Source organism: Chiloscyllium punctatum, chromosome 17 (assembly GCF_047496795.1).
Source record: "Chiloscyllium punctatum isolate Juve2018m chromosome 17, sChiPun1.3, whole genome shotgun sequence".
In the NCBI taxonomy this organism is placed as follows: Eukaryota; Metazoa; Chordata; class Chondrichthyes; order Orectolobiformes; family Hemiscylliidae; genus Chiloscyllium; species Chiloscyllium punctatum.
In genome coordinates, this window is record NC_092755.1 from 77,082,423 (window position 1) to 77,109,910 (window position 27,488).

The 27,488-nt window shown below is 42.2% G+C and overlaps 1 protein-coding gene across 1 annotated transcript in view; it reads right to left on the reverse strand.

The window, feature by feature from the left end:
- The window catches only part of dnah10 (dynein axonemal heavy chain 10), a 320,465-nt gene that overhangs the window by 155,825 nt on the left and 137,152 nt on the right, over positions 1-27,488 (reverse strand). The window contains exons 34-40 of the mRNA XM_072587595.1: positions 27,281-27,415; positions 25,956-26,108; positions 23,623-23,811; positions 15,455-15,601; positions 7,173-7,364; positions 2,900-3,018; positions 2,503-2,661 (exon numbers count right to left, since the gene is read on the reverse strand). Of these exons, the coding sequence (XP_072443696.1) occupies positions 2,503-2,661; positions 2,900-3,018; positions 7,173-7,364; positions 15,455-15,601; positions 23,623-23,811; positions 25,956-26,108; positions 27,281-27,415 (1,094 nt within the window). The remainder of the gene's footprint in view (positions 1-2,502; positions 2,662-2,899; positions 3,019-7,172; positions 7,365-15,454; positions 15,602-23,622; positions 23,812-25,955; positions 26,109-27,280; positions 27,416-27,488) is intronic.

Genomic DNA, 27,488 nt, shown 5'->3' on the forward strand with positions numbered 1-27,488 from the left:
TAAGGATTTGTTCATGAAATTTGAAAAGATAAGCCCACATTTACAGACCAGTCAGTTTAACATCAGAGGTAGGGAAAATTCTAGAAACAATTATTTGGATAGAATGAGTCGTCACACAGGATAAAATGGGTTGATCTGAAAGAGTCAGCATGGATTTCTAAAGGGAAATTTAACTAATTTGCTGATGCAAAATTGAAGACAGAGTAATAGTAAATGAATATTTTTCCTGGCTGGAGCAAGTTTTGTTGTGGAGAGCCCTAGGTGTCAGCAATGGTACCCTTACGTTTCCTGAAATATACTAATGATATGGATCTAGGCAGGCAGGCAAGGGACAATTTCAAATTGTCATTACAGATGAGACGTAACTTGGATGATTTGAAAATTATGATGAGGATTGTGTGGAACTCCAAAAAGATATTGACAAGTTAGTGAAGTGAGCAGAAAGGTGTTAGATGGGGCTCAATGCAGAGAAACATGAGGTGCTGTATTTTGAATCTACAGTGCAGAAAGAGGTCATTCAGCCCATTGCTTCTTTACCAAGCCTGTGAAGAGAATTCCACCTGGACCCACCTTACCCCCACATTTACAACGGCTAACCCACCTAATCTGCATATCCCTAGACAGCTGAGAAGATCATCAGGGTCTCTCTTCCCTCCATTACTGACATTTACACCACACACTGCATCCGAAAGGCTAACAGCATTGTGGATGACCCCACGCAACCCTCACTCAAACTCTTCTCTCTTCTGCCAACTGGAAGAAGATACCAGTGCATTCAGTCTTCCATGACCAGACTGTGCAATAGTTTCTTCCCCCTGGCCATCAGGCTTCTTAACACAGTATGATCAGACTCTTTTCCATCTGAAATTCTTTACATGATTTTGAATTGCTGCTAGAACAATGTCTATTAATTATCATTCTTTTATTACACTGTAATTAGCGTGTTTTGCACTTCTTACGCACTTCATGCTACTCTTAAGAGTCATAGAGTCATAGAGATGTACAGCGTGGAAACAGACCCTTCGGTCCAACCCGTCCATGCTGACCAGATATCCCAACCCAATCTAGTCCCACCTGCCAGCACACGGCCCATATCCCTCCAAACCGTTCCTATTCATATACCCTTCCAAATGCCTCTTAAATATTGCAATTGTACCAGCCTCCACCATATCCTCTGGCAGCTCATTCCATACACGTACCATCCTCTGCATGAAAAACGTTGCCCCTTAGGTCTCTTTTATATCTTTCCCCTCTCACTCTAAACCTATGCCCTCTCATTCTGGACTCCCCCACCCCAAGGAAAAGACTTTGTCTATTTATCCTATCCATGCCCCTCATAATTTTGCAAACTTCTATAAAGTCACCCTCAGCCTCTGACGCTCCAGGGAAAACAGCCCCAGCCTGTTCAGCCGCTCCCTGTAGCTCAGATCCTTCAACCCTGGCAACATCCTTGTAAATCTTTTCTGAACCCTTTCAAGTTTCACAACATCTTTCCGATAGGAAGGAGACCAGAATTGCATGCAATATTCCAACAGTGGCCTAACCAATGTCCTGTACAACCACAACATGACCTCCCAACTCCTGCACTCAATACTCTGACCAATAAAGGAAAGCATACCAAAAGCCGTCTTCACTACCCTGTCTACCTGCGACTCCACTTTCAAGGATACATGAACCTGCACTTCAAGGTCTCTTTGTTCAGCAACACTTCCTAGGACCTTACTATTAAGTGTATAAGTCCTGCTAAGATTTGCTTTCTCAAAATGCAGCACCTCGCATTTTTCTGAATTAAACTCCATCTGCCACTCCTCAGCCCATTGGCCCATCTGGTCCAGAAACTGTTGTAATCTGAGGTAACCCTCTTTGCTGTCCACTACACCTCCAATTTTGCTGTTATCTGCAAACTTACTAACTGTACCTCTTATGCTCGCATCCAAATCATTATGTAAATGACAAAAAGTAGAGGGCCCAGCACTGATCCTTGTGGCACCCCATTGGTCACTGGCCTCCAGTCTGAAATACAAGCCTCCACCACCACCCTCTGTCTTCTACCTTTGAGCCAGTTCTGTATACAAATGGCTAGTTCTCCCTGTATTCAGTGAGATATAAACTTGCTAATCAGTCGCCCATGGGGAACCTTGTCGTACGCCTTACTGAAGTCCATATAGATCACATCTACTGCTCTGCCCTCATCAATCTTCTTTGTTACTTCATCAAAAAACTCAATCAAGTTTGTGAGACATGATCTCCCACACACAAAGCCATGTTGACTATCCCTAATCAGTCCTTGCCTTTCCAAATACATATACATCCTGTTCCTCAGGATTCCCTCCAACAAATTGCCCACCACCGAGGTCAGGCTCACCGGTCTATAGTTCCCTGGCTTGTCTTTACTGCTTTGTATGATTGTGTAGTTTGTGCTGTCTTGTTTTTGCCACAAAAAGATATCCACTCTCTTCTCATTTATCTCCTTGAATTAGTAAGCTTTTGGAAACATTTTACCTTCTTTCCTTTTTGTCAGTCGGTTTATTAATATCTCTAAAGATGTTTGACAAAATTCCATCAGTCCAGTCACGAGTGACAGGATCCAAGATTCCATACAACTCAATCACACTGACAGCTTTTGAGTTCAGGGTATATAGTTTTGTCACCAATGATAATCTATAACACAAAGGGAAACCAAAATTAAAGAAACAAATAAATTTGTTTTTAAACTATTTAATGGAATATTTTCAACATTAAAACTTCAAAACCTGTAATCTGTGTTAAATATTGAAGATCTGAAAAATTTGGGATTCAGATTTCTCCGAGTACATATTCAGGATATTGTTTTACTGTCTCCTCCTCTGCACACAGAACTGTATGAACCATACTGAATATTATGCTGAAAGTATCTCACCTCGTTTGAGCCTGGCAAAGTGTATTAATGACCACAGTCTTTCCACCTCCAGTGGGTCCAACCACCATAGTTGTGTGTCGTGTCATCATTGTCTCATACATCTGCACCACTTTATCCACCTAGACATGAGGAAATTTTCACTGTCAGAAATGATGACATACATTTAAATTTTCATCAATCAGAAATTATCGATTGTGTGCAAGGAAAGTACAAGTTCCCAAATGGTTTAAAAATTCATACCAACAGCTGCGGGAGTAGGAGCTCTGTAATGATCTATTCAGTCTGAACAAAATTAAATAATTGCTTAAACTGTCCCTTTTGGGACCGTGATAGATCTGGTGCTTGGTTGAGGCCAGAGGTGAGTACATGATGTTGTGAAGATATAGTTCATGCTTCATGTGTACTAGTATACAATTGTTACCTTCATATTTTATAATTGTTACAGTCATCAGGTTAGCACACTGACCAAATTTATATTTGCCAGGAATTGGTGTTGGAGAGACTGTTAGGTCTGAAGGTTGATAAGTCCCCGGGGCCTGATGGTCTATATCCCAGGGTACTGAAGGAGGTGGCTCGAGAAATCGTGGATGCGTTGGTCATTATTTTCCAGAGTTCGATAGATTCGGGATCAGTTCCTGCAGGTTGGAGGGTGGCTAATGTTGTACCACTTTTTAAGAAAGGTGGGAGAGAGAAAGCAGGAAATTATAGACCAGTTATTCTGACCTCAGTGGTGGGAAAGATGTTGGAGTCTATTATAAAGGATGAAATTACAACACATCTGGATAGTAGAAACAGGATAGGTCAGAGTCAGCATGGATTTATGAAGGGAAAATCACGCTTGACTAATCTTCTGGAATTTTTTGAGGATGTAACTCTGAAGATGGACGAGGGAGATCCAGTAGATGTAGTGTACCTGGACTTTCAGAAAGCTTTTGATAAAGTCCCACATAGGAGGTTAGTGAGCAAAATTAGGGAGCATGGTATTGGGGGCAAAGTACTAACTTGGATTGAAAGTTGGTTGGCTGACAGGAAACAAAGAGTAGTGATAAACGGCTCCATTTCGGAATGGCAGGCAGTGACCAGTGGGGTACCGCAGGGATCAGTGCTGGGACTGCAGCTTTTTACAATATATATTAATGATATAGAAGATGGTATTAGTAATAACATTAGCAAATTTGCTGATGATACTAAGTTGGGTGACAGGGTGAAATGTGAGGAGGATGTTAGGAGATTACAGGGTGACCTGGACAAGTTAGGTGAGTGGTCAGATGCATGGCAGATGCAGTTTAATGTGGATAAATGTATGGTTATCCACTTTGGTGGCAAGAACAAGAAGGCAGATTACTACCTAAATGGAATCAATTTAGGTAAAGGGGCAGTACAAAGAGACCTGGGTGTTCTTGTACACCAGTCAATGAAGGTAAGCATGCAGGTACAGCAGGTAGTGAAGAAGGCTAATAGCATGCTGGCCTTCATAATAAGAGAGATTGAGTATTGAAGCAAAGAGGTTCTTCTGCAGCTGTACAGGGCCCTGGTGAGACCACGCCTGGAGTATTGGTCTCCAAATTTGAGGAAAGACATTCTGGCTATTGAGGGAGTGCAGCGTAGGTTTACGAGGTCAATTCCTGGAATGGCGGGACTACCTTACGCTGAAAGACTGAAGCGACTGGGCTTGTATACCCTTGAGTTTAGAAGACTGAGAGGGGATCTGATTGAGACATATAAGATTATTAAAGGATTGGACACTGTGGAGGCAGGAAACATGTTTCCGCTGATGGATGAGTGCTGAACCAGAGGACACAACTTAAAAATACGGGATAGACCATTTAGGGCAGAGATGAGGAGAAACTTCTTTACCCAGAGAGTGGTAGCTGTGTGGAATGCTCTGTCCCAGAGGGCAGTGGAGGCCCAGTCTCTGGATTCATTTAAGAAAGAGTTGGATAGAGCTCTCAAGGATAGTGGAATCAAGGGTTATGGAGATGAGGCAGGAACAGGATACTGATTAAGGATGATCAGCCATGATCATATTGAATGGTGGTGCAAGCTCGAAGGGCAGAATGGCCTACTCCTGCACCTATTGTCTATTGTCTATTGTCTTCATGGCAGGAACTGCTGTTGTTTTGCTGTCTAGTTTCCATCCAGGTGGGGTGGAAAGGTTATTGATATTTGTCCTGCACTTCTAAGCATTCCTCAAGTCATCTAAGACTGCCCGGGTGTCAACTTCAGACCAGGCTGGCAGGGTCTGGTGTCAAGGCCTCTTCTGCACCACCTTGTCCACCAGGACTTCCAGGACCCTGCCCACAAAGCAAGGTGCCATTTTTGCAGGGATTCCAGGATATTCCAGAGTGAGGAGTACGTCTGCCTATGTTGGGTGGCAGAATCAGGCAGGCATCGGAATAACAGAGTGCCATAGTAGCCTGGTACCTTGTTAATGAGGTGAGTTTGGAATAATAACTGTTGGAATATTGTGTGCAATTCTGGTCTCCTTCCTAACAGAAAGAGGTGATGAAACTTGAAAGGGTTCAGAACAGATTTACAAGGATGTTGCCAGGGTTGGAGGATTTGAGCTATAGGAGAGGTGGAACAGGCTAGGACTGTTTTCCCTGGAGGAGGCTGAGGGGTAACCTTATAGAGGTTTATAAAATCATGTGGGGCATGAATAGGATAAATAGGCAAAGTCTTTTCCCTGCGGTCAGGGAGTCCAGAACTAGAGGGAATAGGTTTAGGGTGAGAGGGTAAAGACATAAAAGAGACCTAAGGGGCAACGTATTTCATGCAGAGGATGGTACGTGTATGGAATGAGCTGTCAGAGGAAGTGGTGGAGGAGGCTAGTACAATTGCTGCATTTAAGAGGCATTTGGATGGGTATATGAATAGGAAAGGTTTGGAGGGATATGGGCCGGGTGCTGGCAGGTGGGACTAGATTGAGTTGGGATATCTGGTCGGCATGGACAAGTTGGACCGAAGGGTCTGTTTCCGTGGTGTACGTCTCTAATAGCATGAGAAAATTTACTTGGCCTCATAGAGAGAAATCTTTCACGAAACACAGTGAAAATAACACGTCTGATTTTTCATAGGTTCAGACTGTTTTCTTAGCTCCCATCTGATTCCTTTGCAAATTAACATAAATCTGTTCTCTGGTCACTACTTAGAGTCACAGAGTCATACAGCACAGAAACAGATCCTTCAGTCCAACCAGTCCATGCCGAATGTAATCCCAAACTAAATTAGTTCCACCTGCCTGCAGGTGGCCCACAACCCTCCAAACATTTCTTATTCATATACTTATTAAACATTGTAACTGTACCCAGATCCACCATTTTCTCTGGAAGTCCATTCTACACATGAACCACTCTGAAGAGTAACCCACCCAGACCCATTTCTCTACTACTCTACATTTACCCCAGACTAATGACCTAACCTATACATCCGTATGGGCAATATAGCATGGCCAATTCACCTAACCCGAACACCTTTGGATTTTCGGAGGAAAGCCCTACAGAAAGAGGGGGAATGTGCAAACTCCACACAGACAGCCCACGGCAGGAACCAAACCTTGGTCCCTGGCGCTGTGAGGCAACAGTACTAAACAGTGAGCCACCGTGACACCCTGTTTCTCCTCTCACCTTCAAAATATGCTCCCTGGTCTTGAAATCCCCAAATCTAGGGAAAAGACACCTGTCATTCACCTTGTCTATACCCCTCATTATTTCATAAACCTCCATAAAGTCATTCCTCAACCTCCTATGCTCTAGTGAAAAAAGTCCCAGCCTATCCAGCCTCTTCCCATATCTCAAACTCTCCATTCCTGTCAACATCCTGGTAAATCTCATTTGACCCTGTCCAGCTTAATAATATCCTTCCTCTAAGAGTGAGATCAGAACTGGACACAGTACTCCAGAAGTGGCCTCACCAATGTCCTGTACATCCTCAACATAATGTACAAGTTCCTACATTCAAAGGTCTGAGCAATGAACGCAAGCATGCTAAATGTCTTTTTAAGATTAATCGTAATCTTCTTAATCTACCTATGTGATACAAACTTCAAAGAATTACGCACCTGAACTCTTAGGTCTCTCTATTCTACAATACTACCCAAGGCTGTACTTTTAATTGCATAAGCGCTGTCTTTGTTTTACCAAAATGTAAGACCTTGCATTTATCCATATTAGACTCCATCTGTTACTCTTCAGCCTATTGACCCAATTGACCAAGATCTCTTTGTAATCTTGGATAACTGGTAAAAATTATTTGAACTAATAAAAACCTTTACCTGTATTGGCAGGACGATATAATGGTTTTCTGCCAGAACCTGCTCTACTGCATCATTGAAATCTGGATAACGAACACGAGGGCAGTCAAGGCCGGGAAATAAGTCAGAGATCAGTCCCAAGAACAGGGGAACATCCTCGAAGACAAACTTTGGAAGATTCATGTCTCTCAAAGCTCTCATCAATACTACATCCTAGTAAATCAAATTAAGTAAAATATTTAAGTTTATGATATAATTTCAGACATGTTCAACACAAACTGCAGCACAGCCAAAAGTCTTGAGAAACATTAAAAATTGACAAATCATGGCTTGTACCTAAGACATCTCCAAGTTATAAACATGTTAATTTGGAATTATGCTTTATCACTAATCTAATGTTAAAATTATATCCTACCACATTTCATTAATTGGTTTGTCAATCCCTTCACTCGCATGGTTGATGGAGTGGTGCACAGTTCATTCAAGCATGGGAGCAATTGCATAGCTGTATCATGGAGTTAATTAATAGGGACTGTCCTATAAACCTTGCTTTGGGCCTAATATCACTTCCCAACTCTAGTGAAGAAAGATTAACATCAATGTGATTTTGATTTGATTTATTATTGGACACAGATACAATGAAGAGTATTGTTTTTCATGCTATACAGACAACTTATACCTTATATAAGTATATCAGGGTAACAGAACAGAATTTACAATAGAATGTTCAGCGCTGGGACCCCAGGTCTTCACAATATACATCAACGATTTGAACGAAGGAATTGAATGCCATATCTCCAATTTTACAGATGGCAAGAAGCTGGGTGGCAGTGTGTGCTGTGAGGAGGATGCTAAGAGGCTGCAGGGTGACTTGGACAGGCTGGCTGAGTGGGCAAATACTTATCAATAAAATATAATGCGGATAAATGTGTGGTTATCCACTTTGGTTGCAAAACCAAGAAGGCCGATTATTATCTGAACGGTGGCAGTTTAGGACAAGGTGAGATAAAACAAGCCCTGTGTGTCATGGTGGAACAGTCGCTGAAGGTTGGCATGTAGGTGCAGCAAGCAGTGGGGAAAGCTAATGGCATGCTGGCCTTCATAGTGAGAGGATTTGAATACAGGGATAGGAATCTGTTGCTGCAGTTATACAAGGCCTTGGTGAGACCACAGCTTGAGTCTTGTGTGCAGTTTTGGCCCCCTCGTCTGCAGAAGAACATTGCTGCTATTGAGTGAGTCCAGTGAAGGCTCACCAGACTGATTCCTGGGATGGCAGGACTGACATGAGGAAAGACTGGATCAACTGAGCTTGTCCTGACTGGAATTTAGAAGAATGGGGGGGGGGGGGGGGGGGTTCTCATAGAAATATATAAAATCGTGATGGGACTGGACAAACTAGATGTGGGAAGAATGTTCCTGATGTTGGGGAAGTCCAGAACAAGGGATCACAGTCTAAGAATAAGGGGTAGACCATTCAGGACTGAGATGAGGAAGAATTTCTTCACTCAGAGAGTTGGGAACCTGTGGAAGTCTCTCCCACAGGAAGCTGTTGGGCAGTTCATTAGACATATTTGAGAGGGAGCTCGTTGTGGCCTTTACGGCTAAAGGGATCAATGGGTATGAAGAGAGGGCGGGACGCTGAGAATGCATGATCAGCCATGATCATATTGAATGATGGTGCAGGCCTAAATGGCCCAAATAGCCTTCTCATGCACCCATTTTCTATGTTCGAATAGAATGTGGAATATAGTGTTTTGGTGACAGAGAAGGTATAGAAATAGATCAACTGTAATATATGAAAGGTCCATTCCTAAATTGATAACAGTGGGGAAGAAGCAGTTCTTAAATCTGTTGGTACATGATGTCAACCTTTTTTTATTCATTTGTGGGATGTGGGCATCACTGGTTGATCAGCATTTATTGAACATCCTTAGTTGCCCTTTAGAAAGAGGTGGTGAGCTGCCTTCAGGCACTGCTGCAGTCCACCTGCTGTTTGTTGACCCACAATGCACAAAGGGAGGGAATTCCAGGACTTTGGCTGAGTAAGAAGGAAGGAATGGCGATATATTCCAAATTAGGATGCGGAGTGGCTTAGAGGGTAACTTGCATGGGGGTGGTATTCCATGTATCCGCTACCCTTGTCCTTCGGGTTTGGAAGGTGCTGTCTGAAGATCTTTGGTGAATTTTTGCAGTGTATCTTGTAGATACACACTGTTTCCACACTGTAGGGAATCTATGAGATAGTACACACTGCTGCTACTGAGCATTGGTGGTGGAGAGAGTGGATGCTTATGGATATAGTGCCAATCAAATGGGCTGAATTGTCCTGGATGGTGTCAAATTTCTTGAGTGATGTTGAAACTCCACTCATTCAGGCAAGTGGGGAGTATTCCATCACAGTCCTAACTTGTGCCTTGTAGATAGTGGACAGGCTTTGGGGAATCAGGAGGTGAGTTACTTGCTGTATTCCTAACCTCTGACCTGCTCTTGTAGCCGCTGTGAATGTGATGAGTTCAGTTGTGTTTCTGGTCAATGTTATCTCCCAGGATATTGATAGTGGGAGATTCAGTGATGGTAATATCATTGAATGCCCAAGAGACTGTTTCTTTTGATTGATGGTAATAGCCTGGCATATGTGTGGCACAATACTTGCCACTTGTCAGCCCAAGCCTGGAATTGTTCAGTTTTTTTGCATTTGAACATGGACTGCTTCAGTATCTAAGGACTGAATGGTACTGAACGTTGTGCAATCGTTGGTGATTATCCCCACTTCTGACCTTATGATGGAAGGGAGGTCATTAATGAAGCAGCTGGAGATGGTTGGGCCTAGGACACTACCCTGAGGAACTCCTATGGAGAGGTTCTGGAGCTTGAGATGATTGACCTCCAAAAATCACAACTATCTTTCTATGTGCCAGGTATGACTCCAACCACTGGAAAGTTTGTCACTGATACACATTGATTCAAGTTTTGCTAGGGCTCCTTGATGCCACACTCAATCAAATGCAGCCTTGATATCATTTGTATTTTCTGCCCAATGGAAGAGGCTGGAAGAGAGTATAATCAGGATTGGGAGTGTCTTTGATTATGTTTGGCTGCTTTTCCAAGGCAGTGGGAATTATAAACAAAGTAAATGAAAGCAAGTACTGAAAACAAAATGCTGGAGATCACAGCAGGTCAGGTAGAATCTAGAGAAATTACTAGAGAAAGATTAGGTCCAATCAGGGATAGTAATGGGAAGTTGTGCATGGAGTCTGAGGAGATAGGGGAAGCATTAAATGAACACTTTTCATCAGTATTCACACTGGGAAAAGACAATGTTGTTGAGTAGAATACTGAGATACAGGTGACTAGACTTGACAGAACTGAGGTTCACAAGGAAGAGGTGTTAGCAATTCTGGAAAATGTGAAAATAGAAAGGTCCCCGGACCAGGTGGAATTTATCCTAGGATTCAGCAATTATTAGCAATAACATTAGCAAATTTGCCGATGATACAAAGCTGGGTGGCAGGGTGAAATGTGATGAGGATGTTAGGAGATTACAGGGTGACCTGGACAAGTTAGGTGAGTGGGCAGATGCATGGCAGATGCAGTTTAATGTGGATAAATGTATGGTTATCCACTTTGGTGGCAAGAACAGGAAGGCAGATTACTACCTCAATGGAATCAATTTAGGTAAAGGAGTAGTACAGAGAGATCTGGGTGTTCTTGTACACCAGTCAATGAAGGTAAGCATGCAGGTACAGCAGGTAGTGAAGAGGGATTGAATATAGGAGCAAAGAGGTTCTTCTGCAGCTGTACAGGGCCCTGGTGAGACCACATCTGGAGTACTGTGTGCAGTTCTGGTCTCCAAATTTGAGGAAAGACATTCTGGCTATTGAGGGAGTACAGCATAGGTTCACGAGGTCAATGGCGGGATTACCTTATACTGAAAGACTGAAGCGACAGGGCTTGTATACCCTTGAGTTTAGAAGACTATGAGGGGATCTGATTGAGACATATAAGATTATGAAAGGATTGGACACTCTGGCAGCAGGAAACATGTTTCCGCTGATGGATGAGTGCTGAACCAGAGGACACAGCTTAAAAATACAGGGTAGACCATTTCGGACAGAGGTGAGGAGAAACTTCTTCACCCAGAGAGTGGTGGCTGTGTGGAATGCTCTGCCCCAGAGGGCAGTGGAGGCCCAGTCTCTGGATTCATTTAAGAAAGAGTTGGATAGAGCTCTCAAAGATAGTGGAATCAAGGGTTATGGAGATAAGGCAGGAAGAGGATACTGATTAGGAATGATCAGCCATGATCATATTAAATGGCGGTGAAGGCTCGAAGGGCTGAATGGCCTACTCCTGCACCTATTGTCTATTGGCTATTCTCCGGGAAGCCAGGGAGGAAATCCATAGCCTTTCATTTTGATCTTTATGTCATCATTGTCTACAGGAGTAGTGCTAGAAGATGGGAGGATAGCAAATATTTTCCCCTTGTTCAACAAAGGGAGTAGAGACAACACTGGTAATTATAGACCGGTGAACCTTACTTGGTTGTGGATTAAGTGTTGGAAAAGGTTATAAAAAATAGGATTGATAAACATCTAGAGAGGAATAAGTTGATTAGGGATAGTCAACACAGTTTTGTGAAGGGTAAGTCGTGCCTCACAAACCTTATTGAATTCTTTGAGATGGTGACCGAACAGGTGGATGAGGGTAATGTGGTTGATGTGCTGTATAGGGATTTCAGTGAGGCATTTGATAACATTCCCCATGGTAGACTATTGCATAAAATATGGAGGCATGGGATTGAGGGTGATTTAGCAGTTTGGATCAGAAATTGGTTAGCTGAAAAAGACAGAGGATGGTGGTTGATTGGAAATGTTCAACGTGGAGATCAGTTACCAGTAGTGTACTGCAAGGATCTGTTTTGGGGCCATTGCTGTTTGTCATTTTTATAAATGACCTGGATGAGGGCGTAGAAGGATAGATTAGTACATTGCAGATGACACTAAGGCTGGTGGCGTTGTGGATAGTGCCGAAGGATGTTGCAGATGACAGAGGGACATAGATAAGCTGCAGAGCTGGGCTGAAAGGTGGCAAATGGAGTTTAATGCAGAAAAGTGTAAGGTGATTCACTTTGGAAGGAGCAACAGTAAAGCAGACTACTAGGCTAATAGTAAGATTTTTGGTAGAATAGATGAGCAGAGAGATCCATGTACATAGATGTTTGAAAGTTGCTACCCAGGCTGATAAGATGGCTAAGAAGGCGTATGGTGTGTTAGCTTTTATTGGAAGAGGGATTGAGTTTCAGAGCCACGATGTCATGGTGCAGCTATACAAAATTCTGGTGCAGCCACACTTAGAGTATTGCATACAGTTCTGGTCACCGCATTACAGGAAGGATGTGGAAGCTTTGGAAAGAGTTCAGAGGAGATTTACTAGGATTTTTCTTGGCATGGAGGTAAGGTCTTATGAGGAAAGGCTCAGGGACTTGAGCCTGTTTTCTTTAGACAGAAGATTGAAAGGTGACTTAATTGAGACATATAAGATAATCAGAGGGTTAGATAGGGTGGACAGTGAGAGCCTTTTTCCTCAGTTGGTGCTGGCTAGCACGAGGGGACATAGCTTTAAGTTGAGGGGTAACAGATATAGGACAGATGTCAGAAGTAGTTTCTTTACTCAGAGAGTAGTAGGGGCATGGAACGCACTGCCTGCAAAAGTAGTAGATTTGTCAACTTTAAGGGCATTTAAATGGTCATTGGATAAACATATGGATGAAATTGGAATAGTGTAGGTTAGATGGGCTTCAGATTGGTTCCATAGGTTGGTGCAACATCGAGGGCCAAAGGGCCTGTACTGCACTGTAATATTCCATGTTCATCAATGGAGAAAACGAGCTAATGTTTTGCATCGAGGTGACTCTTCATGAGCGCTGATGTAAAATATGGAGGAGACAGCATTTATGTAATAGTGCTGGGGGAGAAAGGGTGTTTATAGTGCAGATTAAGTGATCGGAATGTGAAAATAGCAGAACATGATTCCTGCCAATTATGCAACTTACATAATTACTAAATTAATAAATTACTAAATTACTAAACAAATTACTAAATATATTAATAAATTACTTAATTACTAAATTCAGTTATTTCTGCTTGGTGGGCTTCAAAGAAATAGACAGATTTCCTTAAAAGTCTGAAGTTTCACCAGGATCCATGAGCAAAGGGAAGCCGCTCTTACTTACTCAGACTGCTTTCAGCCCCATCTCTGTGATAAGTTCTTCTGGATTTCTGCAGTTACACGTGAGCTACTCAGCTGTAAAACCAATCACTCATGGAGTCATAGAGTCATAGAGATATACAACATGGAAACAGACCCTTCGGTCCAACCTGTCCATGGTGACCAGATATCCCAACCCAATCTAGTCCCACCTGCCAGCACCCGGTCCATATCCCTCCAAACCCTTGCTATTCATATACCCATCCAAATGCCTCTTAAATGTTGCAATTGTACCAGCCCTCACCACATCCTCTGGCAGCTCATTCTAGACACGTACCACCCTCTGCATGAAAAAGTTGCCCCTTAAGTCTCTTTTATATCTTTCCCCTCTCACCCTAAACCTATGCGCTCTAGTTCTGGACTCCCTGACCGCAAGGAAAAGACTTTGCCAATTTAACCTATCCATGCCCCTCATAATTTTGTAAACCTCTGTAAGGTCACCCCTCAGCCTCCGACGCTCCAGGGAAAACAGCCCCAGCCTGTTCAGCCTCTCCCTATAGCTCAAATCCTCCAACCCTGGCAACATCCTTGTAGATCTTTTCTGAACCTTTTCAAGTTTCACAACAGCTTTCCAATAGGACGGAGACCAGAATTGTATGCAATATTCCAACACTGGCCTAACCAATGTCCTGTACAGCCTCAACATGACCTCCCAACTCCTGTACTCAATACTCTGACCAATAAAGGAAAGCATACCAAACGCCTTCTTCACTATCCTATCTACCTGCGAATCCACTTTCAAGGATACATGAACCTGCACTCCAAGGTCTCTTTGTTCAGCAACACTCCCTAGCACCTTAACATTAAGTGTATAAGTCCTGCTAAGATTTGCTTTCCCAAAATGCAGCACCTCACATTTATCTGAATTAAACGCCATCTGCCACTCCTCAGCCCATTGGCCCATCTGGTCAAGATTCTGTTGTAATCTGAGGTAGCCCTCTTCGCTGTCCACTACACCTCCAATGTTGCTGTCATCTGCAAACTTACTAACTGTACCTCTTATGCTCGCATCCAAATCATTTATGTAAATGACAAAAAGTAGAGGACCCAGCACTGATCCTTGTGGTACTCCACTGGTCACAGGCCTCCAGTCTAAAAAACAACCCTCCACCACCACCCTCTGGCTTCTACCTTTGAGCCAGTTCTGTATCCAAATGGCTAGTTCTCCCTGTATTCCATGAGATCTAATCTTGCTAATCGAATGGTGCTAGGGATTTAGAGGGACTAATTGTCCCTCTGGCGACTACTTGTAGTCAACCACCTAAGTAGATCTCGGAATTTCTCTCTTTCCTTCAGCCATTTATCCTGACTTTAATCTGTTTCTTTTGCCACTGTAAGAATTGCACTGGTTCCAGTTGATGGAATATGTCTATATTGTAACACACAAACTAACAGCTACATGGAAAGGTTAGAGGGACCAGTCAGCATCTTTCTGCCTTTGTTCATGTCACTATGTACCAAGAATTGTGGTTTCACCAATAGTGTATTTACTATGCCTCAGAATAAAGTATTTTAACTCCAAGACATCTCTGAATGGACCTTACATTAGATTGGCTTTGTATTAATAACTTTATACCATCTGGAGATCCTTTTTCCACTCTAGCTCAAGAATTGGATATTGTTCATCTTTAGGTGTCTACAATACCTTTGCCCACTGTATTAATTAATTCACTCATTAATCTGTTTAAATTTTACTTCTCCTTGATACCTTGTTATTAATAAAGATTATGACTCGGCCATACCTTGATGGAAATCTACAGAGGAACCTCGATTATCCGAAGGGAGTATTTTGTTCATTAATCGAATGCCGGATCAAATGCTGGATAACATTGTTAACCAAACATTAGGACGTGGTGATCTTGTTTGGATAATCCGAAATTTGGTTAATCGAATGCTGGATAATCGAGGTTCCTCTGTAATTACTTTCCCCAAATAGAGCTAATTCCTTCAATTTTCACTTGTTTTCTGTTGCAAAGCAAGTTTCCTATCCAACTAAAAACCTTCCTACTGATGCCACAAGATTTACAGAGTTTCTTTACCTCATTTATATCAGGCGATCCTCTCTTCAATTCCCCAGCCATGACAAGTACAGACTTGAGAGCTCGAAGTCCAAAGTCATAATGATGTTGTTTAGAAAGCTGCTCTTTTCCCAGTTTGTAAAGTACAGTCATCTTCTTTGCAAGAATCTACATTAAAGAGAAACAACACAAAATATTTTAAAATGGAATTACATAAGATTATTCTCAGTAAGAATAAATAAAGGAAACGTTTTATTAACTGCCACATTGGAACTGGGGGTGTGCCATGTGTTATGAAGGTGTAAGGGGTACTGTAACTTTAAGAGTTGAAGGACTTAGAGAATAACACAGATTACTGGAAAATTTAGCCATTATTTTTAAATTACGCCCAAGATACTAAACTTCAATCAAGTTTGAATTTGGTATTTTGACAATATTAAAACCATTGAAACGATCTGATGCTTTGGCTATAAGACCGGGGAAAATTGAACAGTTGGAGGAGTACTGCCAAGCCACTAACATACGCAAGACTGCCTGTTGAATACCTCTCTTCCAGGTACCTTTAACTATCAGTGACCAGTGAAACAGAATCCCTAAGAAGAAAAGAAAACAGAGGAAAATACAGAGGACATTTGGCAAGTTGACTAGTTTTGAAACGTGATTTTCTTTGGGTAAATCGTAATCGGGATATTTTTATCGGACCAATATTGTAAAGGGTAAAGTAAAAGATAAGTTAGAGAAAGGAGTTGCAAACAGTTGTTAGTTAGTTATTCTCTGTTAGACTTTAAAAAATAAAGTTGATAATTTTTACTTTAAATAATGACTTTTGGGATCGTTCTTTGCCTCTCAAATTTTAACAGATTACAGTACGGGTTAAACCTTTTCTGTGTTGCTGGTTTAAATTAGCAGGAGGGGTTTACCCCGTGTCATTACACATATGGTCAAATACAAAAATGTACTGGAAAAGCACAGCCGGTCAAGCAGCATCCAAGGAGCAGGACGTTTCGAGCATAGGCTCTACACCAGGAATGTCTGATGAAGAGCTTGAAACGTCGACTCTCCTGCTCCTTGGATGCTGCCTGACCGGCTGTGCTTTTCCAGCACCACACGTTTTGACTCTTATCCCCAGCACCTCCAGTCCTCACTTTTTCTATGTGATCAAATTTTCTGGATAATCAAAGGTCCACATCTTCAATGTAAAAACAAACATACCCTGTTATACTTTATTTACAGCGCAAATCGCTTAAATAATAATGCAACTTTACCTGAAATGAAACTTAGGGCAGAGAGCCTTCTCACTCAACTAACTACTTGGACATTGTGGTAGGTCCGGGTATTTGAGGAGAAATTGACTCAGCATTGAATCAACTTTTGATATTTCTTGTGGCCATTTGAATGAATAATATTGAGGGAAATAAAAACTATAATAATAGGACAGAATAGTACAGTAAACTTCACAGTGTTTGAGGTTTATAATTTTTGCTGATTTTTCAAGAGGGCCAGTTCATAAGGTGCTGGTTCAAACAAAGTTTGCTGTTATGTGAGGTTACACACTTGTTTTTCTAGTATAGAAAAGGTTACACAATTGTTTTTCCTTAATGTCATAGAGATGTACAGCATGGAAACAGACCCTTCAGTCCAACCCGTCAATGACGACCAGATATCCCAACCCAATCTAGTCCCACCTGCCAGCACCCGGCCCATATCCCTCCAAATCTTTCCTATTCATATTCGCATCCAAATGCCTCTTACATGTTGCAATTGTACCAGCCTCCACCACATCCTCTGGCAGCTCATTCCATACACGTACCACTTTCTGTGTGAAAAGGTTGCCCCGTAGATCTCTTTTATATCTTTCCCCTCTCATCCTAAACCGATCTCCCTCGAGTTCTGGACTCCCCGACCCCAGGGAAAAGACTTTGTCTATTTACCCTATCCACACCCCTCATAATTTTGTAAACCTCTATAAGGTCACCCCTCAGCCTCCAATGCTCCAGGGAAAACAGCCCCAGCCTGTTCAGCCTCTCCCTATAGCTCATACCCTCCAACCCTGGCAACATCCTTGCAAATCTTTTCTGAATCCTTTCAAGTTTCACAACATCTTTCCGATGGGAAAGAGACCAGAATTGCATGGAATATTCCAACAGTGGCGTAACCAATGTCCTGTACAGCCGCAAGATGACCTCCCAACTCCTGTACTCAATACTCTGACCAATAAAGGAAAGCATACCAAATGCCTTCTTCACTATCCTATCTACCTACGACTCCACTTTCATGGATACATGAACCTGCACTCCAAGGTCTCTTTGTTCAGCAACACCCCCTAGGATCTTACCATTAAGTGTATAAGTCCTGCTAAGATTTGCTTTCCCAAAATGCAGCACCTCACATTTATCTGAATGAAACGCCATCTGCCACTCCTCAGCCCATTGGCCCATTTGGTCCAGATCCTGTTGTAATCTGAGGTAACCCTCTTCGCTGTCCACTACACCTCCAATTTTGATGTCATCTGCAAACTTCCTAACTGTACCTCTTATGCTTGCATCCAAATCATTTATGTAAATGACAAAAGTTAGAGGACGCAGCATCAATCCTTGTGGCACTCCACTGATCACAGGCCTCCAGTCTGAAAAACAACCCTCCACCACCACCCTCTGTCTTCTACCTTTGAGCCAGTTCTGTATCCAAATGGCTAGTTCTCCCTGTATTCCATGAGATTTAACCTTGCTCAGCAGTCTCCCATGGGGAACCTTGTCGAATGCCTTACCAAAGTCCATATAGATCACATATGATCTATATGGATCTATATAGATCACATATGATCTCTGCCCTCATCAATCCTCTTTGTTACTTCTTCAAAAAACTCAATCAAGTTTGTGAGACATGATTTCCCACGCACAAAGCCATGTTGACTATCCCTAATCAGTCCTTGCCTTTCCAAATGGATGTACATCCTGTCCCTCAGGATTCCATCCAACAACTTGCCCACCACTGACGTCAGATTCACTAGTCTATAGTTCCCTAGCTTGTCCTTACCACCCTTCTTAAACAGTGGCACCACGTTAGCCAACCTCCAGTCTTCTGGCACCTCATCTGTGACTATCAATGATACAAATATCTCAGAAAGAGGCCCAGCAATTACTTCTCTAGCTTCCCATAGAGTTCTAGGGTACACCTAATCAGGTCCTGGGGATTTATCTACCTTTACCCGCTTCAAGACATCCAGCACTTCCTCCTCTGTAATATGGGCATTTTGCAAGATGTCATCATCTATTTCCCTACAGTCTGTATCTTCCATATCCTTTTCCACAGCAAATACTGATGCAAAATACTCATTTAGTATCTCCCCCATTTTCTGCAGCTCCACACAAAGGCCGCCTTGCTGATCTTTGGAGGTTGGGGGTTGGGGGGGGGGGGGGGGTGCTATTCTCTCCCTAGTTACCCTTTTGTCCTTCTCTTTGGATTCTCCTTAATTCTATTTGCCAAAGTTATCTCATGTCCCCTTTTTGCCCTCCTGATTTCCCTCCTATACTCCTACTTCCTTTATACTCTTCTAAGGATTCACTTGAACTATCCTGTCTATACCTTACATATGCTTCCTTCTTTTTCTTAACCAAACCTTCAATTTCTTTGGTCATCCAGCATTTCCTGTACCTACCAGCCTTTCCTTTCACTCTGACAGGAATACACTTTCTCTGGATTCTCGTTATCTCATTTCTGAAAGCTTCCCATTTTCCAGCCATCCCTTTACATGCGAACATCTGCCCCAATCAGCTTTCGAAAGTTCTTGCCTACTACCATCAAAATTGGCCTTTCTTCAGTTTAGAACTTCAACTTTTAGATCTGGTCTATCCTTTTCCATTATTAATGTACATACATCTCAAATTTTATCAAGCATTTTATTTACACAGTCAGGCTTCTGATAAATAACTACTAAAATATAGTCAACCAATAAATAAGTAAAGATAAAGTCACCATACTCCCAGAGGACCATTTCGTTAGCCTCATTGAACAGAGATGGCTGGTAGTAGTTTAAACTGTGGATCACCACACCTCAGACAAGGGTGAGGTTGAGAAGATGGGATCTTCATGCCAACTTAAGCCTCAGGAACTCACAGTATTGGTGTCATTTTGCATAATAAACCAGCTGAGCAGTCAACTGGACTAACTGATACCCAATAACTAAATTGAATTGATTGAAATTATCTGATTAAACTGCCTGTGACTTTGCTTGAACAAAAAAAACCCAAAAGAACGGTGGATGCTGCAGAATAGCCTCACCCTATTCAGCTTCTCCCTATAGCTTAAACCCTCCAACCCTGGCAACATCCTCGTAAATCTTTTCTGAACCCTTTCAAGTTTGGGCACTTGGAACAATATGGGTTAATAAATGAAAATCAGTAAGAATATAGAACATAGAACATAGAACAATATAGCACAGAACAGGCCCTTCGGCCCACGATGTTGTGCTGAACATTTGTTTTAGCTTAAGCACCCATCCATGTACTTATCCAATTGCCACTTAAAGGTCGCCAATGATTCTGACTCTGCCACTCCCACAGGCAGCGCATTCCATGCCCCCACCACTCTCTGGGTAAAGAACCTACCCCTGACATTCCCCTATACCTTCCACCCTTCACCTTAAATTTACGTCCCTTGTAACACTCTGTTGTACCCGGAGAAAAAGTCTCTGACTGTCTATCTATTCCCCTGATCATCTTATAAACCTCTATCAAGTCTTCCCTCATCCTTCGCCGTTCCAATGAGAAAAGGCCTAGCACTCTCAACCTATCCTCGTACGACCTATTCTCCATTCCAGGCAACATCCAGGGAAATCTTCTCTGCACCCTCTCCAAAGCTTCCACATCTTTCCTAAAGTGAGGTGACCAGAACTGCACACAGTACTCCAAATGTGGCCTAACCAAGGTCCTGTACTGCTGCAACATCACCTAACGACTCTTGAATTCAATCCCTCTGCTAATGAACGCTAATATACCATAGGCCTTCTTACAAGCTCTATCCACCTGAGTGGCAACTTTCAAAGATCCATGAACATAGACCCCAAGATCCCTCTGCTCCTCCACCTTACTAAGAACCCTACCATTAACCCTGTATTCCGCATTCTTATTTGTCCTTCCAAAATGGACAACCTCACACTTGACAGGGTTGAACTCCATCTGCCACTCCTCAGCCCAGCTCTGCATCATATCTAAGTCTCTTTGCAGCTGACAACAGCCCTCCTCACTATCCACAACTCCACCAATCTTCATATCATCTGCAAATTTACTGACCCACCCTTCGACTCCCTCTTCCAAGTCATTAATAAAAATTACAAACAGCAGAGGACCCAGAACTGATCCTTGTGGAACTCCACTTGTAACTGTGCTCCAAGCTGAATATTTACCATCTACCACCACTCTCTGACTTCGACCGATTAGCCAGTTCTCTATCCAACTGGCCAAATTTCCCTCTATCCCATGCCTCCTGACTTTCCGCATAAGCCTACCATGGGGAAGCTTATCAAATGCCTTACTAAAATCCATGTACACTACATCCACTGCTCTACCCTCATCCACATGCTTGGTCACCTCCTCAAAGAATTCAATAAGACTTGTAAGGCAAGACCTATCCTTCACAAATCCGTGCTGGCTGTCCCTAATCAAGCATCTTTCCAGATACTCATAGATCCTATCCCTCAATGCCCTTTCCATTACTTTGCCTACCACGGAAGTAAGACTAACTGACCTGTCATTCCTGGGGTTATCCCTATTCCCTTTTTTGAACAGGGGCACAACATTCCCCACTCTCCAGTCCCCTGGTACCACCCGCGTTGACAGTGAAGATGAAAAGATCATTGCCAACGGTTCTGCAATTTCCTCTCTTGCTTCCCACATAATCCTAGGATATATCCCGTCAGGCCCGGGGAACTTGTCTGTCCTCAAGTTGTTCAAAATACCCAACACATCTTCCTTCCTAACAAGTATCTCCTCTAGCTTACCAGTCCGTTTCACACTCTCCTCTTCAACAATACGGTCCCTCTCGTTTGTAAATACTGATGAGAAGTACTCATTCAAGACCTCGCCTATCTCTTCCGACTCAATACACAGTCTCCCACTACTGTCCTTGATCGGACCTACCCTCGTTCTCGTCATTCTCATGTTTCTCACATACGCATAAAATGCCTTGGGGTTATCCTTGATCCTACCCGCCAAAGATTTTTCATGCCCTCTCTTAGATCTCCTAATCCATTTCTTCAGCTCCCTTCTGGCTATCCTGTATCCCTCCAACGCTCTGTCTGAACCTTGTTTCCTCAACCTTATGTAAGCCTCCTTCTTCCTCTTTACAAGACATTCAACCTCCCTCGTCAACCAAGGTTCCCTCACACGACCATCTCTTTCCTGTCTGACAGGTACATACATATCAAGGACACGTCGTATCTGTTCCTTGAAAAAGTTCCACATTTCCATGACATCTTTCCCTGACAGCCTATGCTCCCAACTTATGCTCCTCAGATCCTGTCTTACAGCATCATATTTACCCTGTCCCCAATTGTAAAACCTACCCTGTTGCACACACCTATCTCTCTCCATAACCAAGGTGAAAGTCACAGAATTGTGGTCACCATCACCAAAATGTTCAGCCCATCACTTGTTACCAATATGTTTAAGGGGAGTCATGTTTAACAAAAAACAGAAAGTGCTGAAGAAACTCAGCAAGTCTGGCAGCATATATGGACAGAGAAATAGAGTTAATACTTCAAATCCAGTACAACATTTCCTCAAAACATAATTTTTTTTTGTAAATGGGAGTAATTTCAGAGTTTGCAGATGGTATGAAACAAACAAATGCAGTAACAGATTTCAGGAAGTCAAATTGGTGTTACATGGCAGGGAAGTATGAAGTTATGTCTTTTAGTACATAAAGTGAGAAGAAATAATATGAACTAAATGGTACAACTTTAAAGAAGGTGCAGGAAAAGAGACATCTGGGGATGGGATGTATATACACACATCTTTCTCGGTTGCAGGATAAGTTCCAATGACTGATAAAACACGTACAGGTTAATTAACTTCTTTTATAGAGGAAGAGAGTGCATTAGCAAGGATGTTATACAAAACCTTATAAATCCCAGCTGTGCTTTTTTTTTGGCACCTTACTTTTAGAAGTCTGTCAGGATCTCGGAGAGATGCAGAAGAGATTTACTCCAGGAAATTAACTGATCAACAAGACACCATCTTCTCAAAGACAATTAGGGATGGTCAACAAAGACCTGATTCCTGAAGAAGGGCTTATGCCCAAAACGTTGATTCTCCTGTTCCTTTGATGCTGCCTGACCTGCTGCGCTTTTCCAGCAACACATTTTTAAGCTAATATAAAATGGTTGAATGTCAGGGATATTGCTGCCTAACTCTGTATGAGGCAGTATGATAGTCAAGGCCTGTTAATGTTTAAATAGAAGGCGGCTTGGTGATGGGATACCCAGCCTCTGTAGAATTATTTCACTGTCTTTGACCTCTTAAAGACATATTCTTTTTCCAAAATTGTAATATGTTCCTTGAGCTAAACTGCTATCTTTTCTACTTTTCTCCTCCCCTCCCCTCCCTGAATACTGTCCAGCCAGTAACATTAAGCTTTCAATGCTCCCATTTTCTCTGGAGTCAGGACTCCTTCATCATCAGTAGTCTTATTTCCATGTGGCTATTCATACCTGCAGATCACTGGCCTTAGTTACCAAACTGTGTACATTGTCACACTTGTACTCCAAACCTAACTCAGATCTCTTTCTATAAAATCCCACTTACTCTATATTGTTTTTGACATTGGTAAAATAAGTTTAAGATTATTTGTGGCAAACTAAACAGGTTGCAGAATGCTTCTAAATGTAACTCTTCGTAACAGTCAAAAAAGTATATGTGGTAGATTACAGACAATAATGTCTCTGTAGTTAGAACACTATTTATCCTCCTAACTGATGCAAGCAATGCTACAGAAGACTGACTTATATGCTAAGTTTTAAAAAAAACAATAAATTAATTTCAGTATAGTTTTTAGCTAGTTTAATTTTCATAATGTATTTTTTTCTCTGAGTCTTTTACCAAATGCATTTAAGTAACAATATTCTGGACAAAATGAACTTCCACTTAAAATTGAATGGGATGTTTCTGAACTAAAATTTGCAGCCCTCCTACCTTTGCCATAAGAAATCCCTCTGAGAAAAGCATAATTTCACAGATTTGCTGAAGGTCAGGGACAATCACCACCACAGGCCTGAAGAGAGCTTTCACTGATTCTGGCAGCTCTGTACGTCCAGCATAGCCAGGATTCATGGTGATAAAAATGCCAATTCGACTATCCAACGTAATCTCCTGGCCTTCAAACTATGAATAAAATCACAGAGAATGCAAGAACAACAGATCAAATGTCAGCAGCATAATAAGAAGCAGCAGTGCCAATGTAGCAGCTGATCACATTGTGTTTACACTAATAAAACTAAATAATCTCTATGAATTCAGCACAGGGACCCAGATGCCACCAAATCAGGACCTGATTCCAGGATGCCCACCCTCATTCCTGTCTCTGGGAATTTTCACCAGCATTATGTAATGGTGACATTATCATGCCTGCACATTTCTTACATGGTAGACATAGATTCATAATGGATGCTATGATGGGAGTAGAAGAGGCAAGGAGGATTGGAGTGTTTGGAGGGTCCTGGGGATATGAGCTGTTTGGAGTCAGCATGGTAGATATGAGGGGCATTAAGGGCACAGAGGAGCATGATAGGGACGGTGAATTGAGGTTGAAGGATCATGGAGGTGGCAAGGTGCATACGAGGGACTTGCAGTGGATATGGTGCTACAGGGGCCAAAGAGGGGGCATGTGGGACGGTGAAGGTGAGGCATAAAGGTCTGAGGGCCTGGAATTCATTATTTGAAGTGAGCCAAAGTCCCAATAAAGAAAGGAGAAGTTCCAGCCTGGCCATCTATCCATCATCAATACCACCTTGGATTTGTCTCCAGAAAGACTGGGCCAACTCCATCCTGTACTTGGCTCCGCTGTGTGGAAATATGGCAGCATGGAGCCCTTTGCAGAGAGTTAGGTCTGACAGATCGCAAAGTTTCCCAACTTAAGCTGCCCACATACCGTCGAAAAATATGGCCAATGACATCATATATTAATGGTGAGCAGGTACCAGTGTTGGACTGAGGTGGACAATGTTAAAAATCACATAACACCAGGTTATAGTCCAGCAGGTTTATTTGGAAGTACTAGCTTCGGAGCGCTGCTCCTGTGGGGAACACTTCAGCGATCAGGGACATTCGGCCTCAGATCTTCGGTGACTGTCCCCCAAGGCAGTCGTTGGGGTATGCAACAACGCAGAGTGGCCAAGCAGAGGCAGATAGCCAAGTTTGATACCCATGAGGATGTCCTCAACCAGGATCTGGGGTTCATGTCACACCGTACTATTCACTCATGCATGCACCAACACACACGCACTTACATACTCACACAATCACACAGACCCTCTCTCAGACACACACTCTCTCCTAGACTCACTCACATACACCCCTCACACTCACACCCACATGCACAACTTCTCACAGGCTTACACTCTGTCACACTCACATGTACAGATGCGCATGCAGACACTCACGCTCTCTCTCTCTCACACACACACACACACATTCTCTCTCTCTCTCTCTCTCTCTATCCCTCGCATGCACAGACACACACATATAAGTCTATGTGGTGAATCTGCATTTGCAGACACACTCTGCTCTACTCAAAAAACACTCAAACTGCACACAGTCAATGCAGGTAGTCAATCCATATAACATTTCATAAATTCCTACTTTGGAAATAGCACCAGTCTGACTCAAGATTGGGATACAGATAGACTCTAACCTCACACTTTTAATGCATTGTCTGAGCTGAGATATCATTTTTTAAATAAAACTTTAAGTTATCTCGAGAATGTGACTTAAAAGAACTTCTGGAATTTAAACATTAATGAACCAAAACCTGCAACCCATTCTAAAAGATGAAAGATTTAACAGCAATCTATGTTTGTTCAATATATCGGATCAATTGCCTGATACTATTATCTTGTGCGACAAATTCTATGTCTTATGATCTTGCCCCACTAGCTACCTGATGAGGGAGCAGAGCTCCGAAAGCTAGAACTTACAAGTAAACCTGTTGGACTATAACCTGGTGTTTTGTGATTTTTAACTTATCCATATTTTAAGGTCAGACTAAGCACACAGGCAATTGTTTTGCAAGCATTTTGTTCCAATAAGTGAACCTTCTGTACATTAGACAGAACATAAAATGCACTGAGATAGTTGCAGTATAATGAACCAGATCGCTATCCACGAATGGATTATTTACCTATTTCTTTTTCCTCTGCATTTATCCACATATATAAGCACGGGAATTATTTACATTAGTTAATACACACAGACAAGAGGAACCTCTAGAAAAGTTAAAATGTGCAATAACAGTAAGTTGTTGTTCTTACCTGGAATCTGGTCAGATGATACATGAGTGCATTGCGGATTGTCTGGATTTGGGAAGACACAACTGACAAGACTGCAGCCTCAATACGATTAAATTCATCAAAGCAGCCCCAAGCACCACACTGAGCCAATCCAGAGAGGATTTTCCCCATTGCCTACAAGAAAAGATGGAATGACTTTTTCATCATTCTTCATTCTCAGGTTGGGTGACACACCACGATTGCCATGAGAAAATGGTCAGGCCCTTTTTTCAGTTACAGCTGAAGGGTTAGCTGGGCCAGTTCTGAGGGCAGTCAACCACACTGGAGTCACATATGGCTCATGTAGTTTTGCTAGAAATAAGTGTGGCAATAAATAAGAAAGGCCTTGGCCTTGTTGGATAAGAGGCGAAAGTGAGGGCTGCAGATGATGGAGATTCCTGATGAAGGGCTTTTGCCCAAAACATTGATTTTCCTGCTCCTTGGATGCTGCCTGACCTGCTGTGCTTTTCCACCACCATATTCTCGACTTGTTGGATAAGAGTTTTTTAATAGAAATACACAGAGCAGAACACATGCCCAAGCCTGCATTTTCAAATTTAGAGATTTTTCTAGGCACCAAAATCATTAATAGACAATTTCAGTTGTGCAATTTAATAAACTGTGATATGAAATCTTCCCAAATGATATGCTTCTTCTATTAGATGTCAAATTTATTCATAGATGTATCAAATGCATCATCCATTTGAATTTCTTGATTCTGAAAAAATTCAGTTTCTGGCACAGATACTACTTATGTAAGTTCAGTTTCTTCCAACCCTTCAACATTTCCCATTGCTTGTCCACAGTATCGAAACAGATCCTTTTCCAGAAGGCTACTCTTAGCTTGGATCATTCCCTCACCTGTTCAGTTAATATAATAGAACGAATCAATGACGGCTCAATACAGCATCCACTAAGGCTTCAACACAGAACAAACGGTGCGAGATCACTGCCAATGTCATCCATATATTTCAATTGTGGTGTTGTGGGGAAGAATTAAGCTAATTCCCCAAAAGGAGAGAAATTTCACTTCAGGGGACACTGAGGGCCCTACTAGTGACAAGCTGTCAGCCTAAACCTAACCTGCTCTCTCAACTTAATGATGAAGGGGGAGAAAAATCAGATAAGTTACTGGAGAGGAAAACAAATAGAGTAAAATTTTTGACAATAATTTTGCAAGATGCAAAATAAACAGTCACTTGATAAAGCCAAAGGTCTCTTTCCCAAGCGCCCATTTGAAATCTATTAGATACAGCAAGTTAAACATAAAGTCTGAAATATCATAACGGATTATTACAATTCCTTACTTTGAAATCCATGCCTTCTCCACAATTTGTCACGACACAAAGTAATCCTAGAGCCTTGGCCAAGTCTTTAGTTGTCTCTGTTTTGCCAGTACCAGCTGGTCCTGCTGGTGCCCCACCTAGATACATGGACAATGCCTGAATAAAAGTAACACAAATCACACTGAAATCAACAAGTGGCACTGAACAATATTTTGACATTGATATGTTT